This window comes from Charadrius vociferus, unplaced genomic scaffold (assembly GCF_000708025.1).
Source record: "Charadrius vociferus isolate BGI_N301 unplaced genomic scaffold, ASM70802v2 scaffold150, whole genome shotgun sequence".
NCBI lineage: Eukaryota > Metazoa > Chordata > Aves > Charadriiformes > Charadriidae > Charadrius > Charadrius vociferus.
The window spans coordinates 291,425-304,671 of record NW_009646420.1 but is presented as its reverse complement, the minus strand read 5'-3'; the positions used below and the strand labels follow the sequence as shown (position 1 = coordinate 304,671).

General features: G+C 37.2%; 1 protein-coding gene across 1 annotated transcript in view; it reads left to right on the top strand.

Moving 5' to 3' along the window:
- Nucleotides 1–153: 153 nt before the first annotated feature.
- The window catches only part of GBE1 (glucan (1,4-alpha-), branching enzyme 1), a 135,098-nt gene continuing 122,004 nt past the window's right edge, over nt 154–13,247 (top strand). The window contains exons 1-3 of the mRNA XM_009880899.1: nt 154–286; nt 5,153–5,231; nt 7,783–7,952. Coding sequence (XP_009879201.1) covers nt 154–286; nt 5,153–5,231; nt 7,783–7,952 — 382 coding nt within the window. The remainder of the gene's footprint in view (nt 287–5,152; nt 5,232–7,782; nt 7,953–13,247) is intronic.

Here is a 13,247-nt window from a genome sequence, read left to right as displayed (position 1 = left end):
ACTGATGATTGTTTCAAGATTGTTTAGCTTCATATTGCCACGTGCTCTTCCTTTGACTACCTTGAAAGCAATTAATTCTACTCTGACTTTCCAGTAAAACCCAATGAGAGTATAGCACAATCTTTCAGAGACATTACAGCCCTGCTTCACGAAATGGCAGCTACCCCTTCTGTGATTTACACATGGTTGCTAAAGATACCTGTTGCACATGGTGGACCGCGGTATGGATATCAAAGAGCTACTGCCCCTGATCCAGTGAGCCTGGACCATCTGGCTCTGTATAGAGGTATTGGAGGCAGGGATGCCCATTTTATAGGCAAGCTCTATGAAATGCCACAGCATCTTACTTGTTGTATTTGACTAAGTTCCCCTGAGGCCTGTGGCAGACTGCAGGGGAGTTTGTTTCTATAACATAGTTTTCTGAGCGAATTTTACTGCTGCAAATGAACACTTTTGACTAGAATGCATAGTGGTAAGAGCTGCTTAAGTACAGAAGTCTATGACCTAAGTGTTAACATTGCATCTTCAGATTCAGAGTGTTCCTCTTCTTCCATAGCTGTCAAGTTTTTTTACAGAAGCGGTTACTGTTTACATGTTCAATGTAGGCACTTAGATGATGCCTGCCACTGCTAGTTGATACCAGCATTGCAAGATTTTTGGACATCATTCTTTAAAAAATAGGCTGCCTGTGATATCAAGAGGAGAACTACACCTCCTGAGCCTTTCTTGGTGTATAATTCAAAACCAGCTGTTAATCTTTTCTCATGTTCCTGCAGTAGACTATCAGTACTAAAATCGTGATAGTTTTCCTCATCTTATAGAGAAGTAATTTGTAAATGGTATTATGTTAGTGAAAGTGTAGTGCATCTACACTAGTGATGGGAATTTTCTTGATAATTTTTTGACCCTTTTGATTGTCCACAAGGATCATAACATAGAGTGATTTTATGCCGAAACAAGGAATGTTTTGGTGGTCTGTCCACATCAGTAGGTGAATGAGTTTCACACTGCCCAAATTTTTTTTCCCACCACTGGCTACGGTCTTTCTGCAATGTTGTAATGAGCTTCCTTCAACAGCTCTGAAGAGAGCATGCAATCTCAATATCGCTCCAGAGATGGTTTGCATTCTTGTTCACAAGTTGTATGAATGCTTTAAAATCAAAAACCCCAAACTAAAAATGCCCAGAGAACTCAGTGGAGCCCTGTTCTTTACCCCTTAGTACTATGACTGGAGAACTGCAGGAGAATTTCAGGTCAGTGTAATTTTGGAGTGGAGGATGATGGTATGCTAGCCCTCAAACAGAGCTGCTGTGTGGGGATGTAAGAAAGATCCTGCGATTTCGGTGAAGCACTGTAGCAGTTTTCCAGTCATAGCAACAAGTGTGAAGGGACCCAAAGCAGTTTTGAAAATGGAGTTCAGAAATCTCAGTAACTTTATGAATAGTGGTGTTCATGATGTCAGTGATGGTACAGGACAGGATTTCCTATTCCCTGTTTTACTGTAATGGTGATACGGCTTCTGTGGCAGAGAAGAGAGGAAGGTTGAAAATAAGAGGGAGCATTCACCTTAGAGGCTTCAGGATTAAGCTGATAAATAGGATAGATGGGATCTCAATCTAAAACAGTTTTAACAGTTTTTAAGGTTGTTGTTTGAATGGGGGGGGGGGAACAAACCATTTTTCCCTTTCTGCTTTTGTCTTTTAGTCTTTTCAGCACCTACATTAGGAGAAATGTAAATAAATGTAACACACTTAGTAGCTGAGAGTTTATTTTTGTTTCTTTTGGACTGTAGCTTTATTTTGAACACAGACATTACTGTAAGTGTTTATATTTATTGGAAAATGGGAGGATTTGGCTACAGAGTACCTTACTGGGCATTTTCTTTCATATCCTTTTTCTTTTGGTATCTGCAGAATCGGGCTTTCCATATGGACACCAGATACCGTTATCAAAGTCTCTTCTATTTGCTTTCATGTTTTGAATAAATTAGCATTAATACTGGGCCAATATTGTAGAAACAAATTGTGACATGAAAGCTGGTGTGGACAAAAAGAATGTAAAAGATGAAGTGCTACTAAAATCAGCATCATAAGCAGAAGAGGAACTAAAATGATTAATTTCAGTGTTGATACCACAGGTCTTAAAATAAGCTGACTGACTGTTCTATAAACTGCAATAACTACAACTTTATAGAAGGGTATGGGAATGGGCATAAAAATGCCCTGAAGTTTTGCAGCCATCTTGGATGTTAGCACAAGGCTGACTAAATGATGGTATTTTGTATGCTGCTAAGGCCTTTTTGATTATACTAGTTTCTATTTAGATTACTGTGCTGAAGAAACTAAAGGTTATCTGGTTAAATCTAAAAGTTTAACATATTAGAGTACTTTTTTGTCATTTTACAGGATGGCCAAGAAGGAGCTATACCTCTGGTTGCTTAGACGAATAAAGACCTGAAGGCTTTATGTGGAGCCCTAATTCAGTGTTCTGACTTGCCATCAGACTTCTTCAGTAGTCTGCCAGCAGTCTTATTTCACTGACACTGTCGACTTTGGGGAGGAAGAGGAGGCTTAACTTTTATTCTTATGCTCCGTATTGAAGCTACTAATTTTAACATATGCCTGAGACTTCTAATGTGGTCAATAGTGGAATGAAGTCAGTCCTGATAGGGCGTATTTCTTTGGATAGGAACTGTATAGCTTTGCATTGAACTGAAAGGTTTCAGGCCATCTTTCTCTGATCTCTTTCTGATAACTGTATACTTCTGTATAAGTTTTAGGTTTCTGGGTATCTGTAAGACAACGTATTTGAGGGTATTTTAGTGATAAATTATGAGGAATAGGTGCTCACATGAAATGTAAACCCTTGAAGTGAATACTGAGTTAATATTGTCTTTGCTGCCTCACTATGAAGCTTATTTTATTGGCAAGATACTTGCTTTCCAGATAGGCATTATACTAATTCATGTTTGATGTTTTAATCCTGCTTCTATGGAAAGTCAGCCAATTCCTACACTTCTATTGTAAGGGTTTAAACAAAGCTGCATATAAAGCGTGGGATTGAAAGCAATGCTGTGTTACAAATTATGAATGTAACAATAGGAAGACTGTTGTGACCCTGTTTCAAACGATGTTTACAATTGCCAGTATTTCACAGTGAAATAGTGGTAGAGGAAGAGGAAAATGCTGGTGTAAAAGTACTATTCTGTTACCAAATGTCTTGTTTCAAACTGGGTCTGTGTGTGCTTGGGGAAATGCCAAGACTGAAGTCTGTTTCCAGTGAGTCTGAAGAAAACACCTAATTTTGGTATTTTACTTTTAAAACCCATTGGCTTGTTAATAGAGGTGAGATGATTGCATATGGGACTTGAATTGAAAAGCTTGCTTTTCTATAACAACTCCAGGAACAAGGAATATACCAAAAGTATTCCCCCTTCTGCTGTCTGCACTTGCCGTGTGTGGTGGTATACCCGGCTGTAGTAAGGGACTCAACGTACAACTTTTTATAGTTACTCCAGACCCTCTGTACCTGAACTTCTGTGGATCCAGTTGTTGCTCTACTTAGGTTTTTTTGTCCCAAAGGTATATCTGGGCATATCTGGGTAGTTTTTACCTTGTAATCTTCTTCAGTGTCAACTTTAATGCAGAGAAGTAGAAAAATCTTAAGACTTCAGATACTCATTAAGTTGTGAACACTTCAAGTATGAAGGCAGAAGTCAGCCTTTTGTCCTGACTTGTAGCTCTAGATGCTGTTGTTGAGACTATTCACATATCCAAACTTTTACAAGATTGTCTCACCTTTGAAATATGTCCTTTGTGTCCAGAGTCTGTCTGACTATATATATGTCACATGAGTATATATGCATAACTGAACATGACATAACTTCCAGTGTTAAGAGGGGATCATGAAATGCAGTCTCATTAATCCAGTGTCTACCTCTTCTCTTTTAACACTGGTATGCTATTAGTGAGCAGTAGAAATCTTTGGAATTGGTTGAACAAAGAACTTTTTCTTGTCATTTCTGTGTGTAATCCTGAGGTTCCAGTCTGGAAGCTAAAAATGTTTAACAAGCTTCAGTAATGTAGAAATGAAAGCCAAAATTTCTGTGAAGACAAAACCTCAAGATTCGTAAATCTGCATCGTGAGCATGCACTTAACTGAATCCTTTCCTTTAAAGCAGCAACAGGATACAGAACTATGCTTCTGCTGTTTTACAGCTTCTATGCTTCTGCTTCTGCTTCTATGACAGGTAACCTTATTCTGTGTCCAAATGTGTTTCATCTCCTGAGATGAGTTTTTAGAATAGTTCACAGTGCAAGTAATTGATCCATTTCAGAAGCTAGTGGATTTTTCATGAACTTTCAGCAAACTACAATTCTATATTTGGTAATTTTAAGACGTGGTTAAAAAAAGCTAAAAAGAAATGCTTTCTAGAATATAATTTAAAAACAATTATGGCAAGCATTAGTTGTTTTAATAATCATGATTTCTGCAATGATGATGCAGCAGTAATACCTGAATTAACTTGCTCTATCACAAGCAGTGTGCTTGTGTACAAATTGAAGTAGCATTTGTAGTTGTGCATGATGCTTTATTACTTGTTTAGAATCTGTCCTACATAAAAAGCTATTATTGTAATAATGTTTTACATCCCTGATCAACAACTCTTATCTGCTTCCTTGACCCCCGTCCTCCAAAAGAAATTGTTTTTATTGAGCATGTAATCTTGCTCACCACAGTTGCAAAGTGAACAGAGAGTAGTCTTTTTTACAGTAATAATCATGATCACTTCACACATTAAGTGTTTTGGTCTCTTTGTCTAAGCTATGAATTTCTTGAAAGACAACAATTGAAACAGTAGATGTACTCTTAGTGTTTCTGTAACAAGAATCTAGAGTTTACAGTGATTTTCCCCCCCGCCCCCGACATAAATTGTATAATGGCTTTCTAAAAGTCCATTTTCATCCCTCCAACTCCATAAACCCACTCTCAAATCCTGAATTTGTTTGCTGCTTATTTCTTTGGAATGAGATGAATGGGTTTGATTCTTCTTTGCTAGGGAGGGCTCGTTGAGTAAAAGCAGTAGGCAGCCAGTGTGTGTGTGCCTCTAGGTTACAGGAAGCTTGTCATAGCCTTTTTCTTTTCTGCACAGAGTTTTTGGTCCTTTTCTGTGACCTGCTGTTCTGCTCTGTTAATGTGTCATCTACTTCCTCTTCAGCTTTCAAAGATTGGTATGACTGACTTTTGTTTAAAGATGAAGCTTACCACTTCTCCTGCTTCTTCCTGAATGTGGGAAGTACCTAATTCAGCCAAAGGTGTTCTTAAAGCTGTGAAAACGTATTTGTACCGGGGTGGGGGGAGAGAATTAATTTTAAGTAGATAACCTATTCCAAAACACCTTTTGTACTTCAAGTGTGTCAAATTCATTGCTTCAGTTAGATCTTTTCCGGAGTTACAACAGTTACCTATAGCACATACAAAAGGGTTTGGCTTCAGCTGCATGGAACTAGTTAAGAATAATACATGTGACAGGCAGCAATTTTGAAACAGCTTACGTATAGCTGAGAAACTGGAATTTGCAGATAGCACTGCGTTCTATAATGGATATATTTTAAAGGAAGGCTTAAAACTTCAAAAGAAGCTATACAAAATAAAATACTTTTTTTTTTTTTTCCAAGGAGAACCCTTCAATAATGGAGTAACTTTGCCTTTACCAAATGTCATATGTGTTTTTGAGGCTGTTTGTGACTGTTTCTGCATCGAAACTTTATAGAAATCTTTCTGTGGTTGCAGTTGGTTAAAGCTTCAGTCAGTTAACTGGATTTGTATATATATGTAATACACTTCTTGGAAATCTGACAAAACACTTTCCCTCAAGCACTATAAATGAAATTGTTTATCAGAACAGTAGTAGTTAGTAATGTAGTATTGAGGATTATACCCATGAGCAAACTTTAAGGGAATGATGCAGGTGGATGGGCAAAAAGTTATAAATGTATTTGCTGTAGTGTGTCCTGAGGCATTTTTCTCATCTTGCTGTCTTGAAAGGTGAGCATCAGTCTTCATAATAAAAACTTGCTGGGAGATTACCTTGAAAGTAGTCATGGTACTCTAATATAAGTAGCCTTATTTTACCATAACCAGTAAATAGACATTTTAATCCTCTACTTTGAACTAATCAAAGGCCAGTTCTAAAACATAACTTTAAAACAAATCAGAGTGGTGTCTTAAGTCCCGACACTGCAGATAGGCTGCTTTTTTTTTTTTTTAAAACCAGCAAGATCATCCAATAGTGCTGTTTTGCTTCTTTACTGTTTATATTTCCTTCTTCAAAATACAGTAAGTGTAATGAGGCAGACAAGTTGTTCTAGCTAGGATTCTTATTAGTTTTTACATATTTCAGAAGACTCCTTTCCATTTATTGAGAATAAAAACACATTACTAATTCACATTGGGGAAGTCTTATTTAAAATAAAAAGCCTGTACATGTAGCACTAATAAAAATCTCAACTGAAGCTTTTTAGCTGTGTGACTTCACATTTTAGGAGCTGTGAGAAATGCCTGCTCATGGATAAAAATGTAGAGAGGACAAAGTCTTCGAAGCAAAGATAAAAGTATTCAGGATTAAAATAAATGAGTCAGCTGAGTCGGGTGCATCTCAAAAAGAGCACCCTTAGCTACAAAACTTCAGGTATTTATGTCCTGTCCCCTCTTCCCATTGGTTAGGTACTTTAGGACACACATTCTTTCATGACCTCTTAGTCTATCACAACCTCTATTCACATTTTTCTCCTTTGAAGGAGTTGTTTTTCGAAGTTACACAGCTCTGCTTGTGCTATCGACACACAAAATGGCTGTTCATAGCGCTGCTTGTGTTGTTGACATACAAAATGGCTGAAGCAAAACAATTCCATCTCTCACAGAAGCCAAAGCTGACCTGATTTACGTTATGCATCTGATGTGTGTTTCTTGAATTGATGAGAGCTTCTTGAAGAAAACATAGCAAAATATGTTAAAAAAACAAACAAACCAAAACAACCTGCCAAACCCAGTAATTTACAAGCTGTTAGTAGTAAATTTTTAAATTAGAGGGTTATGCCATTCCATGCCCTACTGAGGTAGGTAGTGTATGGACCAAATAATTACTTCCACAAAGTGGCAATTTTGTTTTCCAAATCGTTGCGGTGTCAGGGGATTGCAAAAATCTTGCTGGTGGTCTCTGTAGAGAGGCTGCCTAAGGAGCTGCTTTCTGCAAGTGTTAGATTATTTTCTCCATACTTACTATATGCTGTACTGCAAACTTTTCAGTGTCCTGAGATTGTCTATTAAAATTGGCTGTGAGAGATGTAGCAGGGCTATACAATTCTCCCTAGGAGGCCTGTGTCCGATATTAATAAGGTGGAGAAAAAAGTGCTAGGCTGTTCAGAGTGTGAAGTTCTCCTGTTGTGTAGTAATACTATGATTTCTTGACTGCCAATCAGGAGTTGTAGTCTTAGACTTAAAGTGCAAACTGTTCCCATTAAAGTAGAGAAATACAGAGAAATGTGAAGATTGCAACTTTGCACTGTGTAACAACCATGGAAAAATTGTATGGTTTGGGTTTGTTTTTTTCTGTCCTGTAGAGAAGAATGAAGAGTGTATCTGATATTGTAGTCTTAGGACATAGGGTGACAGTGTGTCTCACTTAATGTGGGTTTTTTTTATGTTCTACACTTTTTAATCCTAATGTAAGAAAGGCACTTTCTAAACTTTCTAAAAATTCTTATCTATTTTCATTGAAAGGTATTCTCTGTTTTATAACCGCTTGAAGAACATTGAGGAGAATGAAGGAGGCCTTGATAAATTTACAAAAAGTTACAAATCCTTTGGAGTTAACCAACTTGTGGATGGTGGAATATATTGCAAAGAATGGGCGCCGGGAGCAGAAGCAGTGTTTCTCGCAGGTGACTTCAGTAAGTATTTTTAGGAATATTTCTTTTCTATTGTATTGTGTTTTAGATCAATACCCTTTTCACTTAAAGACAATTTTGTAGCACCAATGAAATTCTGATAGTAAAAATGTATGTAGTGGCTGGCTGCTGTAGTGGCATTTCGTAACTTAAACTAATAATCTCCTACTCTACATTGCAATAGCCTAAGAACATAGGTGTTTCTATTGTGTGGTCAGTATTATGTATATCTATTATTTTTTAATACCTGTAAGGTGGTGACTTGTCTAAAGAATGTGGGCTGATCACACTGCAGCTTTAGGTTGAATGTGTCTAAACTACCTGAGGTTCTTCCTAAAGCTCTACGGTTAGACTCCTATAAAACTGTATGTAAAGAAGGAGAAATAACAGTGGAATAATTTGCTTCATCTTTGACTGATCTAACAGCAGTATTGTCCAAGGACCAAGGCCCTTTGAAATGCCCACTAATTATGAGAGTGTAGACAAAAGTCCTGCTGGAAAATGGTATCCTAAAAATCAAACTAACATACTTATGAAAAAGTAGTTGGTGTTCTGTTTTGAGGGGAGGAGAAGGAAGGATGTTAGCAGAACAGGAAGGTGGGAGGATTACGTGGCAGAATTACATTGCTGATTGTGAGAACTGAGAAGACATTGATTCACTTAGAACTTGAGACAAATGTAAACTTTCTCCTTATTCAGAAAGCTAGCTACACTCAAATCGTGCAAATTCTTTAACAGAAGTCAGGTGCATTTTTACTCTCCTGCAGTACTAATTCCACTATCCCCTTTAGTGGGAGGGTCTGTGTCCACTATGCACTGTGATAATTTGAGTCTATAGACAATAATTATTTTCAGAAAAAATCTTTTGGTTTTAATGCAGAAGACAAACAGAAGAGCTAGTGCCACACTGTTTTCAACCATGCTCCTGTTTGGTATGGTTAACCTAGTGAGTGAGAGAGTAGCTTTCCTTGTAGAACTCCTTGTGGTTTTTATTGGAGTAGCCATTGATAAAATAGGTTAGTGCAGTACTTGAATTCTAATATGGGAATCAAATATGTTCTTTGATTCAAAACTGAATGAAGGATTATAAGTATAGTTCACGTACTGCTAGATTATAGTGATTCCAGCTAGCAGTACTGACTGCATGATAGCTAGTGAGGGTATTTTAATAGCTCAATGTGATATGTATAAACGCACAGTAAATTCTCTTCCTTACCCCTCCTGTGCTCCCTGCAACCCCACCTATTCCTCAAGGTTGTTATGTGATGGATGTAATAGTCTTTAAGTTAAATTACTCAACAAACTTGAAGACTAGCATATGTTTATTTTAAATACGTCTTTGAATAGGTAGCCATTTTAAAAACAAAATTTTAATTAAATTAATAACTGCTATTTTAAAAGGAGGATATAACATTATGGGGGAAAGTACACTTATGCTTGAATACAGTAGCTAAAAACTGTAATGGTTTTCTAAACTGTACACCATTTAAAATATTTCATGTAATACATCATGTGAAGCAGAAATTTAGGACCAGTATCTTTGAGTAGTTGTATCTAGATGTTAATGACATCTGCTAGTAAGAAGTCTTCAGAAGACTAAAAAAAATTCACTTTAATGTGGAAAAACTACATTTGTCCTATATATCATATTCATCAGTCATAGTAAAGTATTCATTCCCAAAGGGGAAGGTAATGTACTCAGAAAGCCTAGAGAAATGGAAGACTGTCATTCAATTCAGATGAGCTTTAATAGTATTCTGATGGGAAATTGGGTTATAAAACCCTAAGATTTAGATTCAAGTTACTACAGATATGTTTAATTAAAACTGAATCCCTTTAACCTTTCTTTTAAGTTTTCAAGCAGGTTAAAGTCTCAAACTAAATTTATGATTATATTGTATTTAAATTGACTATCAGGTTTGTTTTTAATAAGAAAATTTTTACAAAACTCAGCTTTTTATAAAGAAAATTGGAATTGAACCACTTGGGGGGGAAGTTGGAATTACACAAAGAAACAAACACAGAACTTAAATAACAGGGGCTCTTTAGGCTTTAAATTGAAATGTGATGGCATATAATATAAAAACAGTCAATTCATGCTTTTTTTAGTTCTCATGTAGGGAGATGGATAGCAGTGTTTTTCTCATACCGTTTTACTTAATATGGTATTGTCTGCGAGTCACTTAGATGTTTGACGGAAAGACACAAGAAATGATATGAAGTATTAGTCCTTAATACTTGATCTGTGAAGTTTTTGTGAATCAAAACCTAGTAAAAATGAAAACAGCAAGTGTGGACTGTGTTACAGACAACCTAAACTTCTTTCAGAATTTATATTTAAGCTGATAGTTGATAATAGCTTTATTATGAACTGTGCTTAAGATAAACATTAATAACTTATTTCTGTAATTATATACATGTAAAGTATCAGTCTGCAAATGTGAAGTTTTTTGTGAATGACTTTTAGGCTTTATAGCAGACAATAAAAGCTGTGGTATTAAAGTATTTGGCCCAAATTGTGTTGGTTTTGTACCTCATTCTGAGACACTTGTAATGAATGGGATAGCTCCTACTTACAGAGTAATTCTTAGTATTGCTGTGCCTTCTGGAAAACAGCTGGAATCTAGTAATAGCACACAAATTTGTATTTAGATTGGAGGATGAAAAACAGAGTCAAGAAAATCCCAATATTTTCAGAGTTTTTTCTCTCTTCTCTAAAACTCCATAATTGGAGAGAAAAAGATATACCTGTTGGTATTCTGGTACAATGCATTACTCTATCTGAAAGGTATCAAATGAACATCCAAAAACATTAAGTTTAGTCAATTAGTACTTTTAGCCTGTCAGTAAGTCAAGTGTATAAGGCAATTAGCTGAATTTCTGATACTAGAGGCAGTATCAACATTATAGCTACCTTAAACTCTCAGTGATAACATGGTGAATATTTTATTTGAATGCTGTATTGCTGAAGAACTTGGTGACAACTGCAATTTATTGCTACTTCAGAATCAACTATTTCAAGGCAAGTCACTAAACTACCAAGTTTTGAGGGTAACCCATGGAATTTGTTTGGGAATTAGAACACTCAAAATTGTATTTGGCCATGCAGAGACTTAATTTATCTGTAAACAATATTTTAATTAAAAAAAATTTAAGAAGCTTGAAAGAGTAAGTATGTATAAGCTAACATGGGAGTCAGTATTTGATATAATACATAGCCATACTTGCAGTTTCTGTTCTTAAGTTCCCTTCTTTTTCCTCTAACTTCCGTTCCCTCCATCCCAGCTAACATTGGAGCTAAAATGTTGGTCACTGTGGAATGTCTGTTTGTTTTGGTTTCTGCTTCCTTCTTCTTGTGCTAGTGGGGAAGGCTTCTGCTGAGGCTGGAGTGTGGAAGGAGGGTGGGCTGGTTGGTTTGGAGAGGGAGTTTGAACTCTGCCAGGCTTTCTTCAGAGCACAGCCACCAGGCTCATAATTTGGGTATCTGATAGCTGATTGGAAACTTTTCATATCTTAGAATGATCCCCTACCCCGACCTGACTCAACCTTTTACCGAAGTGGAGTCTAGATACTACTGTAACATTATACTGAATTACTTGCTACTTTCTTTAAAGCTTTTGATAGAAAAATAACTAGATTTCATGAGTAAAGTCGAACTGTGCTATACTTCCGTGGATGCAGACAACTGAAGGCAGTAGACTGAAGTATAAGCTGTTATTAATATCCAGGGGGACATTCTGTCTGAGAAGTAATGGCATTTGTTTTTATGTCAGTTTGAGCTGTTTAATCACTTTTTAAGCAGATTATGTTAATGACCCTGCTATTGAGCTGTTGGAAATCGGGCAATGTAGAAAGAAGATGACCTAATTGGCCACTATGTAGAACAGTATAGTGGCCTTAGAGAATATCTCCATTTATGTTCTGATTTCATATTCCAAGCAAATGGTATAAAGGTATCTGTTGGGATAGTGGGTTTTGATGCCCCTTCCGTTGTCTGAACTGCTGTTTGTTTGATATCTTTTCCTCAAGGAAGGTGTGTGAATGCTTGCTGGATTCTGTATTCTTTGAGCATCTTTCAGTTGATCAGAAGTATATGGAATGTAGAAATATAATCGCTCTAAGAGATGAGTTTATTGCACTTGAGAATTCAGCCTCAGTTTATGAAGTTTTTCCACTTCTGAAAAAATAGTTAAAACATTGCACTAATGTACCAGCTCTTACATTGGAACAGGTGAATGATTTGGTCAATATGCAAAAAGTACCCCTTTCCCCTACATGAAGCAAGAGGAGTGTTAACTTCTGATATGCAACTCCAAGTTAAGCCATGAGCCTCAGAGCTGTATGGCTATATATTTGCCAATGTGAAAATAAAACCAGAAGGTGCAACAAGAAGTCAATTTATTATTTAGCTGGAAGTACTGCATTTTAATTGATTTTTAATGATAAATAGTAGAATAAAAGCTGTTACAGCTTTGAATTTAGTTCTAGGTTAAAGCTCAGTTTGTGAGCCTTTGACATGCTAAGGGTGCAGTTCTGAGCAAGAAGCACCCTTGTGCCTCATGCTGCTGAGGTAGGATGTAATGTTAAAATAGTTGGCTGGTTTTGAATGATCTAATCACAGATGAGAGAAACTAAAATTACCAGGCTATTCAAGATGTTTTCCATGTTGGATGAAGTTATATCTGCGACCTGAAGTTTTGTATGGAAGGTCTTGTCTTTGTGTATGGCTAATGGGATTTCTGTGATGGTGTCCTTTTTTCCTAAAACCTATTCAAGCTGATTATTTGAACCTTCTGCTCGTAATCTTCTCAACCTTTGCCTGTTTGTAGCTATTGGCAGAGTTTTTGAAGTCCCTGTTTTCAAAGTAAGGTATTTCTTCTTGTCTTCATACATTGCTGATGATACCAAGCTGTTTGGAGAGGTAGACATGCTGGAGAGGAGGGATGCCATTCAGAGGGACCTGAACAGGCTGGAGAGGTGGGCCCAAGCCAACCTCATGCAGTTCAACAAGGCCAAGTGCAAGATCCTACATCTGGGTCGGGGCAATCCCAAGCATAAATATAGGCCCGGCGGGGAATGGCTGGAGAGCAGCCCTGAGGAGAAGGACCTGGGCATGCTGATTGACCAGAAGCTCAACATGAGCCAGCAAAGTGCGATTGCAGCCCAGAATGCCAACCGTATCCTGGGCTGCATCAAGAGCAGTGTGGCCAGCAGGTAAAGGAGGTGATTCTGCCCCTCTACTCCACTCTCGTGAGACCCCACCTGGAGTACTGCATCCAGCTCTGGAGTCCCTGACAT